Below are 19,104 nucleotides of genomic sequence, written 5' to 3'. Positions count from 1 at the left end.
CGGGGTGTGTTCATTTTCCAAGGGAAAGCATCCCCTTTGGTGTATGTAAATAGAAGCAGGAAGAGATAATGGGATCACTAGTGCCGAAGAGTCGTAGGTCATAGAGGTAGTAGAACCCTCTGGCAACGAAAAGGTTGAAGCGACATTTGGATTATTCTCCCTTCTAGAACTGAAGATGTTGCAATCATACAAATTGGCAAGAGCCAGAATCAATCAGATTTGGGGGTTCCTGCTTGAATATTTTTATTTATTTGGAGAAGTACTAAATCTTTCCTCATAGTATGTATAGTAGGGCCCCGCTTCTCGGTGATCCACAAATACAGCGGTACCGAAAAGGGGGCCGCCATGTCCGCGCATGTACAGAAGGGGACAGCCGAGTTCGTGCATGCGCAGAAGGGGGAGCGGACAAGTCTGCGCATGCGCAGAAGGGGTTGGAGACATGGAAAATTGCCGGTGGACATAGCAAATGCTATGTTCCGCTTTATGGCGATTTTTGCTTTCCGGCAGCACCCTGGAACAACAAGTATATACTAGACCAGCGGTGCGCAAACTATTCGAGTTGCACTCCCCTGCTTGGTCCCCCCGGTGCTCGTGCCCCCTTACCTCATGTTGTGGCGTCAAATGATGCCGCAGGGTCATGTGACATCACGTCGTGACCCTATGTCATCATTTGATGCCGCGTTGCAATGGCAACGTGTCACACCATGCATCTGAATCCCGTAACTGAAGTTGCAGAGGCCTCACGCGATCCCCCGTCATTTAATTTAAAGTGACATCATCTGTCGCCGTTGTCATAGCGATTTCTGCCTATAGTGTAGGAGACACAAGATGGTGACCAGGGGGCATGGCAGGGGCGTGGTTGTGAGCCGTTCGCCCTTATTAGCTGAACCGCTCACGTGCCTTCTGACGTCACGCGGCAGTCGCCGAATAAAATATTTTCATTGACTTCAGCGATTTGTCGCTGTGTCGCTCCGTCGCAGTCTCGCACATTATAGGTGCATTCAACAGATTGCATTACTTGTTTTGATGCGCCGTAACCAGGACTCTAAGCGCGGCCTTAGGCGATAGAACCCAGTGGTACTCCACATGACAGGAGCATTGGTGCAGAGTACAACACTCCTGAACATACTCTCTGTGACTTGCCAGTGAGAAAAGATCTGAACCAGCTGAGAACTGTGCCACCCAGGTCACAGAAATCCTTCAGGCGCTCCATTACAATCCCACGTTATCAAATGCTTTAGAGAGGTCAAGGAGCATTAAGATCGAACAGTCACCTCTGTTTCTCATCATCAGGAGTACATTTAGCACACAAACCAGAGCTGTTTCAGTACTATTACATATACTTTATCTACTTGGTAATACATCACAGATGACATTCCAACTTATCCCCCAAACCGTTTTTCATGATTATGAGAAGAACATTTTGAAATCAAATCTTGGTGATAAAGATACATTTTCAGAATTCTACAGTACATAATGAAATTGTGCAGAGAGAGTCGGTTAAGGCTGAGGACCCGCTGCGGACAGCCGTGCGCGCGGCCCACCAGCCTCATACCTCCTGCCTGTCTGTCCCCGCTGCCTCCTTCCGATGAGGCTCCCCACGCGCTGTGACGCGTCAGCCGCCAGGGGATGCAAGAGAATTGCAATCCCGAGCGGTGACGCGTCACGTGGTGCGCTGGTGAGCCTATCAGTGCCGAGGGCTGGAGTGTCAGAGCTTCCCCCACCTCCAAAAGGTAGGGGGGGGGAAGTGTGTGTGTGTATATGTGTTATGTGTGTGGGGGGGACGGACGACAAACAGACCGACCGGGGGGGGGGGGGGGGAGACAGCACGGAGAGCGAGCAGCAGAGGGCATGTGTGGGGGCTCGCTGTACCCTCTTGCAGCCCGGGAGACCCCCGCTGCAGCCCTCCACTCCCCGCTCCCTACAGACCACAGGTAGCGGTCAATTGCCTCTCAACGCGCCACCTGCATGCAGTGCGGGCGCGCTGACAGGCAGCGGGGCCTCGGCCTTATGGTTTGCTTTGGAAGCATCAACTCATTAAACTGATATGACTTTGTTTCGTTGTATTTCCCATTCCCTCTAATTCAGTCTCTCTCTCCCTGGGTGTTTCAAGTATTGGTGCTTGCGTCAGGCACAGCATTTAATTACATTTTTTTAAAATCTTTTCCATCTTTTGCTGGGATATATGCAAGTCAGGAGAACAGAGACGTCTGAACTGGAATTACATAAATGCAGTTTAGAGACAGGCCTGGGGCTATAAATTATATCAGTTAAAAACTATAAATCAGAAACAAATATAGTGCTAGATCACAATTTATTTCATGGCTCAGCAGGTCCTGGTTGTAGGTCTTGGATGGGTGTCCTCCCTAAGTTCTACACACACTCTAGTACCGATGTCTTGGCGAGTAGCACGTTAGAAAAAAAAGTGAAATAAAATAAATATGAACAGAAGCATTGGAATGGTCTTCCTTTGCTATATAGTATGCATCAATTTCACTCAGGAAATTCCAGCACTGGTTCAATGTGCAACAACATTTGTGTGACCTCTGGTCTCAGTTCCATCTGTTACACTGTGAGCAGCTGCTACCCCCAAGACACCCTGGTCCCCATGTCACCACCTGTGTAATTGTAACTAATTAGACTCATTATGCTTCTTCCTAAACTAGAGTGAATTAACCTCTCTAATGATGCTGACTAAACATCCTCCAGGGAAGCTATCAGGAATATTTATTTAATTTGTGAAGAGGATGCATAAAAACCTGAAAAAAAAAAAAAAACTCTACTTCCCGTTATACTACAAATGCTACATTATACTACAAACTGTATTACACAAAGACAAAAGGTACATTATTGAAAACAAAAATGAGAATTAGCAAAACAAACGATTTCTTCACATAGGAGGTTAATCTCTTTAGGCAAGAGCCGTGTGTGAGTTACTTATTCTCTCATTGTTTACTAAGTAACTTATCTGAATCAGCAGGTTTGCAGTCATATACAGTACTGTAGCCACTGATAAGTACCCTGGGGCAGGATTTCAGTATAAATTCTCTCGTTTGTTAGCTTGCAGAAGTAAAGTTGGCAACATCATAACAAGAATGACTCCTTATTTACATTGCTTTGCTTTCTTGACTGCGCTGTTAATTTGCTCAGCTGCACCACTGGTAAGTATTTTTTTGGAAAGTGTTTCTGACCAGATCTAGTGAACATTAAACAGTATGATTTGTCTTCAACGATCTCTTTATTAAGTAGGTATCCATACCACGACAGGAATGGGGCACTATAGGTGGAATTCCAAAATCCTAACAGATAAGAAATTCATGAGAATTCTATCTTTGCAATACATTATATGAGGAGCTTTATTACCCGGCATTACCTTATGTCTGGTATAAACCTCAACATACTGTACAGTAGAAGGAAACAACTAAAAGAATATTAGGTGTTTCAAATATTTGAAAACTGTATCACATCCATGCAAATGAAAGCCGCATGGGCTTTACCTTTATAACCCCCGCCTCATGTTGAGATTGGTTATACCACTGATAGAACTGTAGCCTGTTTGGTTTCTTCTTTCTATAACTGTACCCATTTTTATTTGGGAATGGTATGCCTAACATAAGGATTTGTTTGATTAGATTTACTTATTGTGATCTGTACCCTTTTTTGTGTGATTTTTTTTCCTCTAAAGAATTGTACACACACACACACACACACACACACACACACACACACACACACACACACACACACACACACACACACACACACACACACACACACACACACACACACACACACACACACACACACACACACACACACACACACACACACACACCACCCCCCCCCCCCCCCGTTATGGTTTTATTTTTTACATTTCAATACAAACTTTAAAAAATGTTATTGTAGCTTTAACCTCAAATGATGAACTCTTTGTAATACATGCATCTACATAACTCAGAGTGTTTATAGAGAATATATTTTGACAGTTATTTATAAAAAGATGACAAATAAGTTGTTTAATTTTAATTTCTAATAGTCAATCCACAAATTTACAGGTTAATAAGAGCTTCAATCAGACTTAGAACTATGCAACTAATTTTGACAGATTTATTATAAATCATTCTGCCTGGTAATGCACAGGTTATTAAGAATTTATATTAGTGTTAGGTACCCTTGAGATGTGGTTTGCCGTGTAGTGGCTCAGGGGCTTACAACACTTTGGCCAAAGAGTTAAACTAAAAGACCATTTTATTTAATAGATAACTATACATGTATATTTAGGCACTGTACCGTGTATAAGTTTCACTGGATGTGCACTGAGCTCTGTCTGTGTTTCATGTTCTGTCTCTGGTTTTAAATATATATTGCCATGCTCAGTAGTACTCCTCTGTGACACTTATATGCTTATATATATGTTGTGGTTATTTTGGGGGTTCAATATGAGCTTGTAGGTGTCCTGTATGTTATATAATAAATCGGCATGTTTCCAAAACAAGGGATCAAGGAGATGCAAATGTTCAGGAGCTTATACAGTAAATGTACAGTCCATTTAGCTCACAAAATATTTATCTTACCAATGTAATTGGGTTAATTGAAAAATAAGTTTCCTTTATTGGATCGACCCTAATTTGTGAATGCACTATTAATGCACGGTTTCCTCCAGCCACTCTCTAACTTCCAGGATTACATTGTAAGACATGGGCAAAGAGGAGGGCCACATTACCTATGGCATATCCTGCTAAATACTGGAGATGTGGTTTGCAAAAGTTTGCCAACATTGCGAAATTTGAAGTTTTTCAGTTTCTAAGCTGGGTTTTGGCATTCCTTATGCCACTAAGACTTTTCTTACATGAACAATGCCATTGAATTTGGGAGCTAATGTAATTTTTGGTCTCGTTTGTATGATGCAAAATATAAATTCAATAATTCCCATACTGTCTTCCGTGCATTTCCAAGGTCCCCAGACCCCATGGTGCAGCAGTCTCCAAGTGTCCCCTGATGATAAAAGTTCTGGATGCAGTTAGAGGATCTCCAGCAGCCAATGTAGTAGTGAAAGTTTTTAAACAGGAAGACGATGAAAGCTGGAAAATGATGTCCACTGGGTAAGCCAGAAATAGAGCACTTTGCATTAGATATATTGATAGTGAATTGTCACACAGGTTTCCCCACATCTGTTTTGTTCACTAAAACATCATGCAGTGCACAGACATATTCAAGTATCAATTGCAATTTGCTTCAACATCACATGTATATATACACACAAGTCCAGTGAGTATAGTCAGGAGTCTCATCATTTTCAAGTGAATCTTTCATCTCCAGTTCATCTACCAGCTCCTCAGGGCTCAGTCTGTTTCAATCCCCAGTCCACTTAAAGACTAATAATAAACTAAACCATTTGACAATTGAATTTGCTTCATTAAAGCACCTACATTAATCCTAAAAGTAAATGGTTTTATTTATTTAAAATTAATATTTTATTTTCATTCAATCCATGAAAAGCAGGATATAACCTCTATACTATACTGTACCTCTCAAGCGTTACCGTTTTCCTTGGATCACACCACACTGTAGGACCAGTCTAAAGAAGGGGGAGAATAATTGACCAGGCAGCAGTTTTAAAATGCTCACAGTGATATTGTACTATAGAAAATAGCGGAACCCCTTCCAAGTTTCAGTTTACTATGTTTCTAATTAATTTAGCAACACGAATTAAAAATATTCATAGGCATCGGATTTTTCAAGCCATCGATCATCCAGATGTAACTCCAGAAATGTAGCTCTCAACGGTTAATGACAGTCCTAGGAGTAACTGCACCTTGAATCTGTCTGGGGATCTCTGCCCTGCTCCTTGCAGGTTACACACAAATAATAGGTAGGGTCACAGAATACCCACACGGGCACAAACCAACGAGAGCACATGCCCAAAAGTCTGGAGAATGGCAATTGCATGTGCAAAAGTGCTTGCACTGGTTAGTGAATCTAATACATTGACTGACAGAAGAGTGAGCAACAGAACCTCAAGGGAGCTCTATGTTCACAGAAAACTGCAATGCGGGGAAAGAGATCCACGGTAATCATATTGCAAAAGGATGAGGTGAGGGATAAATCTCAGTGCATGGGGTGGAACTGGTGTTGAGGCCAGAGCTGGAGATGCCTCAAACAATTGGTCAGGGCTTAACTAAATTATTAACACTGCTGAAGATCAGCTCATTTTTACATTTGTTATAGAAGTTCAAATGTTACATAACAGAAGGTGACCATTGTTGTTTTAGTAGAAATCCACCTTCTCAGAAGAAAAAGGAATATTTCAAAAGATATATTTATTATTCTTTCCCCATGGTTATTACTGGTCATGTATGAATACGTTTGTGAGAGTCAAGCAAGGAGTCAAGTTTATGGTCAGACAGTGGGCTAAGTGGTTCTTATCTGCATCAATATGGTTCCATGCAAGGGTTGATTCGAAGACAAAACGTGATACTAACTAATGCTAAACCAATTACTACTTCAATGTGATATTATGTGGTCATAAGGAGTATATAACATTTGCCATCAGATAGTTGCACACTGCATAGTCAGGCATGCTTTATGGCTCTCACACTTTGTAAGTAATTCTATATACGCTGAAGCGGTTGTTTTTGAGTGATAATACACGATAACGTCAATGGCGATTTTCAGCCCAAAACAATCACTTATACTAATGCATATTTAGATTAAAGCCATTTGCACCCCTTCTTTCAATGCTCTTTATCTATTTCATTGCCTCTACAGTCCAACTGGCACGTGTAAGATTCCCACTGTTGGGCCGCTACATTTACGGGCTACTACCCTTGGCCTCCCTAATTTTGACAGGAATCCAGTGTGGAAGGCACTGTACCGATTCCTTTCCTCTGCCACAGTGATTTACAGTACATGCATTATAGAAGTCCTAATGGGAGCTGCTGTGTTTTTATTCTTAATGCCCAATTTCAAACTGTAGCTCTGCTTGTCTTCCTCTCCGTTATACAAAGAGAATAGGGACTCGCTTTTATGAATCAGCTCTTTTCTGCTGCACGAGAGAGCTTAACTTCCTCAAATTAACCTTAATATGAGCTGCTTGGGGAGGAGGGAACCCTGCAGCTAGATACGCTGTTCTACTGTTAATAAACTCTCTACCTCACACATAGTGTGTGAAAAAGTGTTGTTTTACGATAATGTTTTAAGTTTATATGTAGCTATGCCAAAACGTATACATATAATTCATTTTATCATAGAAGTTAATGTGTTAAAATCATGTATATGTATTCAAATGTTTCCATTAATATGTTAACAAAATATTTTGATATTTGTTAGGAAAACCACTGACCAAGGTGAAATTCACGGTCTTCTTACTGAAGAAGAATTTGTAGAAGGGTTGTACAAGGTTGAATTTGCCACAAAACCTTTCTGGGGCAAAGTAGGCCTTTCCCCATTCCATGAATATGTTGATGTAAGTATATTATATTCTCAAATTACATCTATACTCTCTTTACATATATATATATATATATATATATATATATATATATATATATATATATATATATATATATATATATATATATATATATATATATATATATATATATAATAATACATCATTCTATACAAACAGCATTTAAATATGCCAACTTTATTATTAAAGTGCTCAATGTATTTTTATTCTTTATAAATGAACATATTGTATGAGCACTTTCTACATAGTAAATATGAGTATGATGAGAAACTAAATAGTATAGGTAATTAAAGAGAAAATAAATCCACAGGCAGATAATTTTTCATACAATCCATTTTGATTTGGGCAATGTTACTAAAAAGTAATAAAAGTCATAAAGGGAACACACATGTTTTACATTAAAGGATATAGATACACACATATACATATAATTTTTGCTTTTAGAACGTCATATTTATGCAGCTATTATAACATGCATGCATTAAGACATCTAGTCTAGTAAGCTGCAATAGCGCTGATCAGGATTACGGAATGAACCCCATTGATTTATCAGGCATTTTTATGGCAATGCCAATTCTCCAAAAGCACAAATGTGCCTATCTGAGGGATGCGAGACTTCCTTCTGTGACTTTCCGCACAATATTGCATACACTGTCAATTAGTCCCCAATAGGGCAAAATGTGCATGCACACATTATGCCAAATCGGGAGATTTTTATGTATCGATAATGGAATTTGAAGCAATAAAAATCCATATTAATTATTTTGACGATTTTCAATTGGCAATATTAGTGTGTAATGAATAGGCCCGTGTTGTGGATATAGAGAGGTACATTGAGGATATGTTAAGATCTCTTTATACCAACAGGATTAAATGCATTAATATATTGGCTTTATTGGAACGGATTAAGGACAATTGTGTTTTGAAATATCTGGTGACTTTCTATGTATGTATTGGAGATTTGACACGTCCTAGGGCTTATTCTGTATAATGCGAGATTGGTGTTTCAATGTACTTGCACAGAAAGCCCTATCGACTGCAATGAGGCTCTCTGTGCAGGATCACCGAAACGCTAATCTAGCAATTTACAGAATATGCCCCAGTAACTCCACTGTTCAGGTAAAACTAATACAAATGGCAAAGTTAGGGGGATTGCAGTTATTGTAAACAAGCAAACTAGTTGGCAAAAAAAAAGCTACCTCGTGGCTGTAACAAATGCATTACAATTTCTCTGGAGTCATAATTAAGTTTAAAAACAATATGATGTACTGTATGTGCTCTTATTTGTCTATATATATATATATATATATATATATATATATATATATATATATATATATATATATATATATATATATATATAGAAACCCTGTCTTCCCATAAGAGAAGGCACAAAAGCAGCAACACTCAGATAAAGCAAAAAGACATGTATTAGCAGTTGCAAAACAGCACACTATAAACCCAACGTTTCGGTCCTAGGCAGGACCTTCCTCAGTGTTGCTGCTTTTGTGCCTTCTCTTATGGGAAGACAGGGTTTCTATATTGATTTCTATGGAGCATGCACCTTGACTTTACATTTGTTGCTTGGAGTGCTGGCTGCTGCTTTTTGTTATATATATATATAACAAAGCTCCACACGCAGATGACACTAAATTGTGTACAGTAGTAGAATCAGAGCATGATGTTATTTCTCTCCAGAAGGACTTGGATAGACTGAAAGAATGCTTAGATTAAATCGTTTCATTTCTGAGCGTCTACCAACACATTTCCACTAATACAAATGTCAATTTGCATTTTAGGTGGTGTTTACTGCTAATGATGCCGGACACCGTCATTATACCATTGCTGTCCTGCTCACCCCCTTCTCCTTCTCAACCACTGCTGTTGTCAGTGACCCACATGATTAAATAGCTGTAAACGTAATGTCCTATTTTAGTCAATTTAGATTACGCAGAGATCGTGCATAACATTTTATAATTAACATTTTTTTATGCTAGTAAAATTTTCCGGACGTTCATATTTTAGGTTATGTTAACCATTGTTTCAAATAAATGTTTCTTCTAGTGTAACATTTCTAAATTAATGCTGTTTTTTGGTTGTTGTAGGTTAAGTAATTAGAGGCAAGATAGAGGATACATTTGTAAAATAGTAATAGCAAATTAGAGGTTGGTGTACAAAATAAAGCAAATTGGACTCGGTACAAAATATTTGCACCTGGATTGAAAACTGGTTGAACGACAGACAACAGAGTTGTCGTAAAAGGAACTTTTTCAGGTTGGGCTAAAGTTGTGTGTGGAGTACCTCAGGGATCAGTACTGAGAACCCTGCTTGTTAACTTGTTTATTAATGGCCTTGAGGTTGGCATCGAGAGCAAAGTCTCCATCTTTGCTGATGACACTAAATTGTGTAAGGTAATAGAATCAGAGCAGGATGTAATCTCTCTCCAGAAGGACTTGGATAGACTGGAAACTTGGGCAGGTAAATGGTAGATTTGGTTTAATACAGATTAATGTAAGGTTATGCCTTTGGGAAACAAGAATGAACAGGCGACTTACAAATTAAATGCGGATAAATTAGGATAATCTTTGATGGAGATGGATTTAGGAGTGCTTGAAGACAGCAGGCTTAGCAATAGTGCCCAAAGTCATGCAGTAGCTGTAAAGGTAAACAAGATCTTATCTTGCATTTAACAGGGAATGGATGGAAGGGAAGTAAACATAATTATGTCCCCATAAAGCAGTAGTAAGACCACATCTTGAATATGCAGTACTGTTTTGGGCACCACTCAATAGAAAATACATTATGGAACTAGAAAAAAGTGCAGAGAAGAGCCACCAAATTAATAAAGGAGATGGATAATCTGATTTATGAGGAGAGGCTAGCTAAATTAGATTTGTTTACATTAGAAAAGAGGCGTCAAAGAGGGGATATGATAGCTATAGACAAATATATTCGGGGACAATACAAGGAGCTTTCAAATGAACTATTCATCCCAAGGGCAGTTCAAACGACACAGGGTCATACATTAAGGTTGTAGGAAAGGAGATTTCACTAGCAATAAAGGAAAGGGTTCTTTACAATAAGAGCAGTTAAAAAATGTGGAATTCATTACCCATGGAGACTGATGGCAGATACAATAGATTTATTCTAAAAAAGGTTGGACTTCTTTTTAGAAAGTAAAGGTATACAGGGATATACCAAATAAGTAAACATGTGAAGGATATTGTTCGAGGGAGTAATCTGATTGTCAATATTTGGAGTCAGAAAGGAATTTACTTTCCCCTTATGAGTTATCATTAGGTAGCCTAGCCTCCGGCCGCTACTTATTTTCCTGGGCTCTACCAGTGTAAGTCCTGTTAGGTGCAGGCAGTGGATGGGTTAATTCCTTCATAAAGGCCTTGTGTGCTATTGCAGTCCTGGGAACATTTGATGTATCCAAGGGCGGGCCTAGCAACAGCCAGAAAGTGTTAGCCTCAGGGGTGGATACTGGTTGGGTCACATGCGGGATGTGATGGCCTGTCAGTATTCAGACCTGCTATATTATAGGGCAGGGTTACAAACACAACCCAAGGGTATAAATACTGGCACTTTCCCAAAAGTGGGTGTGTCTCTTTCCTCCCTCTGTGGAGTGAGCACCAGCTATTCTTGGTCTCATTAGGAGGCCTCAAGAGGAGCCCCATGCAGAAGGCTTGGAATGGGGCTCAAGCACCATCAGTAATACCTTCACTAGGGGAAGCAAGGAAAGTGATGTACCTGCTGTTATATCCTGAACATGCAATAAATACCATGGAAACATCTATCAGAGTGACTCACCGTCTTGGGCTAATGAAGGGTGTCAGTCTGGGCCATCCTACTATCCAGAGGATCCATGCTGACTGGAGGCGCTGCAACCAATGATCAAATGTACCCTGTAAACCCTGTCCTGTTCTCTCCACACCAACGTGGAAAACTCAGCCCTCCTGTTACCTCATAGGTACCCACCACACAGTAATATGGAGTAGCAGACCAAATCTCACTTAGGGTGGGGGTAAAGAGGCTACAATTAAATGATATTTCACTGGGGTTGTTTGCTTTCCTCTGGATCAATAAACTGTAAGTACAAATATAGGAAAAAATATCTGTCATCTAAATTTAACATAGATTGAACTTGATGGATATACTGTATGTCTTTTGTCAACTTCATCTACTACATTATGTACCTATATTTTTATGGTGCCAACAGTGTACTTCATGCCGATGCCATTGGCCACTCTGGTACTGTATAAGAAGCTATATGTTTCATTATATAGTCCTCAAATTACCAATTAATCCTCTGTGGAAATACTGATATTCTTCGTTACACTGATATGTTATTCCTATTGCAGAGTTCACGAAATACATGTGAAGAATTTTAATTGACAAAGAGTTATAATATAATGTTTGGGGCCCAAAGAGCAAGGAGATAAAAAGCACTAATTAATATATTCTGAAAAAACGGCCCTAGCCGTTTTAAATTGTAAAATACATGCAGAAGCTCGATTCTTCTAATTCAATAAAGATGAATAAAGATCCAAAACAACTCCAAAAACTAAAAGGTGGTGGTACAAAAGTATTTATCCACCCTATATTCAAAAAAATCAGAAGACAGTTTATAGGATAATTAACCTTTTTCCGCTAGTCCAGGTGGCAGAACAGTCCCGTTTTGGCAATCACCATATAAAAAAAACAAATGAGAAACCCCCTGGACTAATTGAAATAAAATACCAACATAAAACCACTATAATATTAACGCCTTCGTAACCATAGTGGTCAAAAAAGCATTAGTATATGCTATACTAACTAAGGGGTTAATAATCCAACTATTTGCCATCCATTGCCTTACTAACCACTATGGCATCCATTGAGTTATCCTCCCCGCCCCCCAACCCCTACTAGCCTGCAATCCTTGGGGCACCTGCCCGCCCTTCAGCCATCCATACGAACCTCATCCTAACACATATAATCCAGTCACCATTTTGATGGTGCTGTGTGACCACCTTACAGACATGATCCCCAGAAATCCGTTACAAACAATATGTCAAGGATGGAAAGGGGAGGGGGAGGAGTGCTCGTTCGTCAGCCTATTTGAAGAGAATAAAGGTGCAGGAAGACAAAATAATCAGGTAGACGTAGAGGGAAAGGAGCCCTTAACGATACGCACGCTTTAAACGGAAAATGTAAAAAATGAATGGAACTAAAACGTAACCTTTACTAAAAATTGATTAGAAAATATAGTCCCAAGATAGATGTGTATCCCTATGAATGATGGAGATGGACTGACAAACATGAATCCAACACACTCAGAACGATCAACATGACATAAGCTACTAAGTATCAAAAATGGTGCCATTGGGCTGAGCAAATTGCTACATATAATGGCACAGACAAAAAAGGAAGATATTGCTAACCCAAAATAAAATAACAAATTGCAAAAAATGTCAAGTCAACGTGTGGTTAATGTGGGTAAAAAACAAACAAACAATGACTACAGTAAGAATCAAACAGAATGTGTATAAGTGAAAAACTAACAACGTAAACCGTGCATCAAGTGGAAATAAAGTGCAAGTGACCCGATATGAATTGGAGTACAAGAAGGGAGCAGCCGGATATGAGAATAAAACATATCCGGGTGCTATAACACCAGAGTGACTTATAGTGAGCTGGAAATAGACAATGCATATGTAGAAGGAAATTCTTCATATAATGTGACGTGAACATAATGGCTTGAAACATGGCCATCCACTAAAAATGAAAACTCGTGAAATAGTGCACAGTAACAGACCACATAAAAGGATATCAATAATATCTAACACCTGTGCCTCGTGTGATACACAGGGCTGCTGCAGCTCTAAAGATGGGCGCCAGCTCAGAACAATCTCTTGATGTAATACACAGTATCAAGCAAAGTTGGTGTACATAAAATGATATCTGGTGCCAAAAGAATTCAAACAAACATCAAAACCGACATATATCTCATATAGACATATGTAGTTATACCCCTAATAATAAATGAGGCCACGAAATGTATTAATGGTAACTCTAAAAAGAATGTCTCTCAACAACTTTTACACCCCTCAATAATCAGCACCTCCACAAATTCCTCTCTCTCTCTTTTGCTGCTGGGGATCTCTCTTCTAATCCTGCACCCAGCCATATACACATCTGCTTTCGCCCATGCCTCCATGACACCTCTTTCCCTGCTAATGGTATTAACGCATCTAATTTAATACCGATCAACCTTAAAATTCATCTCTCTAAAGAAGTATCCCAATAGCCTGGACTCATGGCTACTGTCCCCCTTTGCTTTGGTATATGCTCCTAATGTGGGTCAGGCAGAATTCAATGTTCTCCTTTTTATTCAACTTCAAAATCAGGTTACCTGATATTGGAAGGAGACTAACACACATAAATCCTGGCATGGATACTTTGTTTTCTAGCACCACCAGTGGCGGATTTACAATTTTGCCGCCCCTAAATTTTATCGCGCCCTCATCAATAGACCAAATTTTATTATCCCCCCCAGTACACACAATATACCACCCCCACACAACACACACACACAAAATGGCTCCAGCCTCCCATGCAATACACACAAAATGGCACCCCCCCATATGCAGGTCACACGCGTCACCCCCCTTCGCACACAGACATGGCACCCCAGCCACGCGCAGTATACACACACATGGCATCCCCCAGGCAGCAAACACACACAACTTGGCACCCCCCACCCTAGCGCTGCACACAAAATGGCACCGCCCCCGCAGCACACACACACACACACACACACACACACAACATGGCACCTCTCCTGCAACACACACACAACACGGCACCTCCCCTGCAACACACACACACACACACAACACAGCACCTCCCCTGCAACACACACACACAACACGGCACCTCCCCTGCAACACACACACACACGGTACCCTCTCCCACACAGCAAAACTGAACCCTCCACCCCCCACAAAACAGAATATGTTCCCCCCACATAACAGAATCTGTGCATCCATCCACAAAACAGGATGTGAGCCCCCCCACCCCCCACAAACAGACCCACCCTGCCTCACCTTAATGGCTTCTTTGCTCTCTTCTCCCTGCCCCCTCCTCACATAGGTCTACAGGCAGCTTGCACAGTGTGTTCAGAGAGAATTTAAACATTGTTCCCACGCTGTGCAGTTGCTTGCAGGCCCCACCCATTCAGACATCTCCTCCAATCCAGGCTTGGGGGTTGACGGAGAGCCTGAGGACTGTCTCTCTGACGTCAGGATGCAGAGAAAATCTTCCGCCTCCAAATTCTGCCACCTTATTAGGCTTGGGCCTAATGGCAAATCTAACACTGAGCAACACCCAAACTAAAAAGTGAACAAAAATATTAACAATAATTTGTTGATGGTGCTTGGATGGTGCTTTATCCATCACATAGAGATTGGTTTTTATAAACCAGAAACGGTTTGATAAACGCGTCTCTTCTCATATTAGTACAAATCACCTGGTCTGACCATGTGTATTTAACGGCTCTTAATCTAAATTGGTAAACAGATTCAGTATGGCACGTGGAAATTAAATAACTTTCTACTGACAAATACCTCAATATCCAAGAAAATAAATGACCCTCTTTCAAACTATTTGCCTATAAATGAAAAATGGAGCATTTAGCCCTTCTACACTATGGGAAGCACCTAAAAGGGGTCATAAGAGGGGAATTAATAAGCCTGACCTACTCAAAGACATTTGGAAAATGTTAGATTTTCAAACAAGTTACAAAAAATGTAAACTGCTCTTAAGACAGCATCTTCCCTCTCTTGGATCAAATGGTAATGAGCTCAGGGGGAAACTTAATATATGGCTTTCTCCAGAACAGTAAAAGCCATTTTAAGACCAAAACAAAAATAGGCAACAAAGCGAATGGGATGCTGGCTAATAAGCTTAAAGAAGTGCAGTTGCAAAACACAGTTAGATCTATATAGACACATCATCTGGGGCTTTAAATGACAACTTTTCTAATATTAGAGAACAATTTCGGTTTTATTATGAAACTCTGTATAGTTTGGAAGATTAACTCGATAGATGACCAGATTGGGAAACTAAAAAGTCTAAATATTTGCAACAGTTTTCTCTTCCAAGACTATCCCCTCATGGTATTGTCATGGAAAAATTGCTCAATTGGATTTACCAATGTCAGAAATAGAAGTTAAAGAAACAATTAAGCAACTGTAGACAAACACATAGGCTACATGGCTTTATACACATGTATTACAAAAAATACAGAGCTGTATTAGCACCTTTTTTATGGTCAAACATTTTAATACCATTAGAAATGACAATTTATTTTAAAAAATTGTACTCCGAAGCAATTATTACAGTAATACATAAAAAGGAAAGACAGTAATGATTGTTAAAGCTATAGGCCCATCTCTCACTCAGATTTTAAATGTACAAATATTAGCTAATAGACTTGGCAAAGTATTACCCTCTCTTACACATCAAACAGGATTTACCTCAGGATGTCAGACCAATGGGACTCTAAGCACTTTACAATTACTGTATAGTGCACGGTACACAGCATATATTAATTTTTACAGACACAGACCATGTCTGGATGAGCTTACAAGCTATGTTTTTGATGCCTGAGGCACAGAAACAAAGTGGCTTGCCCAAGGTCACAAGGAGCTGACAATGGGATTTGAACCAGGTTCCCCCGATTCAAACCGTGTCATTGTTTACAAAGTCAGTGTCTTTGAACTGAGGCACTCCTCTCTAATACAAGGCGAGTAATTAATCTAATACACAGATATAAATTTGAACATACGCGAGCTATGATCTCGTCAATAGATGCTGAAAAAGCTTTTGACCGAATTGGCTGGATGTTTATGAAGAAAGTGTTCCTCATTTCACATGGGGATGGGACCACATTTCCTAAGGTGGGATTCCGCATTTATACACAACCGTCAGCCAAAGTAAGGGCGAATGGAACTTAAGCACATTCTTTTCATTTTACTAATGGAACGAGACCGGGATGTCCGCTTTCTCCTTTGATTTTTGCACTCATGATGGAATCGAAGGCAAATGGAATCCGCAATAATATGAACATCTCAAATCTCTGCAAGTCTTCTCACAAAATTGCTTTGTATGCAGATGACATTCTGTTCATCACAAACCCAATAGTGTCCATTATTTGCTTCAAGAATCTAACAGTTTGTCTATTCTCCAAATTTAAAATAAATTTCTCTAAATCGGAAGACCTAAATGTAACACTGCCCAATCATTTTATATCTGGACAGTATGTAAATAAAAATTAGTGGTTTCTCAAAAGCTACTGTGCAAAGATACTTTGAGACAACAAGTAGTAATAATAATAATAAAATAATAATAATAGGGAAGACATCCTTGAATATTGCTAAATAAATTAATACTTCAGTATTGGGCGATATCAATTGTTAGTCAAAATAGAAAAGGCATTTTAGGACGAGCTTTCGAACATTCTACTCTTCCTCATATCAAGCAATAGAGTCCAAATGGAAAAAAAAATGTATCACCTAATATTGAAGTACTCATTTATTTTGCACTATCGAAACTGGACAAACGGCTACGTCTATTTAAATGTATCCTTGAATATTGTAATGCATGCAACTGCCACTAGATGTCATTCACTGATTGATAACAATTTAAACAAAAACAAAAAAAAAAAAAAGCACTAGAGTTCTGAGAAAATAGTCCTCCTGCATAATGATAACCACTCATGGCAGGGGTCTGCAACCTCTCATTTTATTAAAAAAAAGTCTTTCTCCAAAATATTCTGAGAGCCGCAACACATGCATGAATATTACACACCCACAAACACATACAGTTGTGTGAAAAAGAAAGTACACACTGAATTCTATGGTTTTACATATCAGGACATAATAACAATCTGTTCCTTAGCAGGTCTGAAAATTAGGTAAATAAAACCTCATCATGATTTAACAAAAATAAAGCCAAAATGGAGAAGCTATGTGTGAAAAACTAAGTACACCCTTACTGCTTCCATAGGAATTAAGATGCTAAGTAGCAGACAGGTGCTGCTAATCAAATGCCCTTGATTAATTGATCATCAGCAAGTGTGACCACCTCTATAAAAGCCGAAGTTTTAGCAGTTTGCTGGTCTGGAGCATTCAGGTGTGTGTTACACAATGCCAAGAAGGAAAGACATCAGCAATGATCTTAGAGAACAATTGTTGCTGCCCATCAATCTGGGAAGTTATATAAGGCTATTTCCAAACAATTTGAAGTCCATCATTCTACAGTGAGAAAGATTATTCAAAAGTGGAAAACATTCAAGACAGTTGCCAATCTTCCCAGGAGTGGACATCCCAGCAAATTCACCCCAAGGTCACACCATGCAATGCTCAGACAAATTGCAAAAAAAAACCCCCAAAAAACAAGAGTTACATCTCAGACTCTACAGGCCTCAGTTAGCATGTTAAATGTGAAAGTTCATGACAGTACAATTAGAAAAAGACTGAACAAGTATGGTTTGTTTGGAAGGCTTGCCAGGAGAAAGCCTCTTCTCTCTAAAAAGAACATGGCAGCACGGCTTAGGTTTGCAAAGTTGCATCTGAACAAACCATAAGACTTCTGGAACAATGTCCTGGCACAAACACCTCATACCAACTGTCAAGCACGGTGGTGGAGGGGTGTTGATTTAGGCTTGTTTTACAGCCACAGGACCTGGGAATTCCTCTGTATACCAAAGTATTCTAGAGTCAAATGTGAGGCCATCTATCCTACAGCTAAAGTTTGGCCGAAATTGGTTCATGCAACAGGACAATGATCCCAAGCACACCAGCAAATCTACAACAGAATGGCTGAAAAAGAAAAGAATCAAGGTGTTGCAATGGCCCAGCCAAAGTCCAGATTTCAACCCAATTGAAATGCTGTGGCTGGACCTTAAGAGAGCTGTGCCTAAACAAATGCCCACAAACCTCAATGAACTGAAGCAACGTTGTAAAGAAGAGTGGGCCAAAATTCCTTCACAACGATGTGAGAGACTGATAGTCATACAGAAAACGATTACGTCAAGTTATTGCTGCTAAAGGTTGTTCTACAAGCTATTGAATCATAAGGTATACTTAGTTTTTCACACATGGCTTCTCCATTTTGGCTTTATTTTTGTTAAATAAATCATGACACGTAATATGTTGTTGTGTTCATCTTAGGTTGTATTTACCTAATTTTAAGACCAGCTAAGGAACAGATGATTGTTATGTCCTGATATGTAAAACCATGGAATTCAAAGAGGGCGTACTTTTTCACATAACTGTATGTCTATCTTAGAGATTAGAATTTTTCAATATCTGGGTTTTCAATACAGTCATGGAGTTTTTTCTTTTCATATTAGTTTATTTAACCATCATATTTGCCAACAATCAATATTGCTATTGATTGCTACCACTCAACGATAGTGTGTATGGTTATTATATTCAGTAATGCAAATTGCTAGCATTAATACATTTTATACATATTTTGTTGTATTCAAAGATTTTTTTTTAACAGTTTCAATATATTAAATACTAACTTTTGGCATTTGTCATATTTGGAATTTACATTAGAAAGAGAAGTGGTGGCTATAA

At 39.4% G+C, this 19,104-nt stretch overlaps 1 protein-coding gene across 1 annotated transcript; it reads left to right on the top strand.

Moving 5' to 3' along the window:
* Positions 1-3,006: 3,006 nt before the first annotated feature.
* TTR (transthyretin) lies at positions 3,007-9,540 on the top strand. The gene is made up of 4 exons (XM_075584796.1): positions 3,007-3,161; positions 4,957-5,102; positions 7,330-7,465; positions 9,271-9,540. The coding sequence occupies exons 1-4, from the start codon at positions 3,096-3,098 to the stop codon at positions 9,376-9,378; spliced, it is 456 nt and encodes a 151-aa protein (XP_075440911.1). The 5' UTR covers positions 3,007-3,095; the 3' UTR covers positions 9,379-9,540.
* Positions 9,541-19,104: the final 9,564 nt, after the last annotated feature.

Source organism: Ascaphus truei, chromosome 2 (genome assembly GCF_040206685.1).
Source record: "Ascaphus truei isolate aAscTru1 chromosome 2, aAscTru1.hap1, whole genome shotgun sequence".
Lineage (NCBI taxonomy): Eukaryota > Metazoa > Chordata > Amphibia > Anura > Ascaphidae > Ascaphus > Ascaphus truei.
Note: the sequence above shows the minus strand (reverse complement) of the source record. Positions and strands in the feature narration are given on the sequence as shown.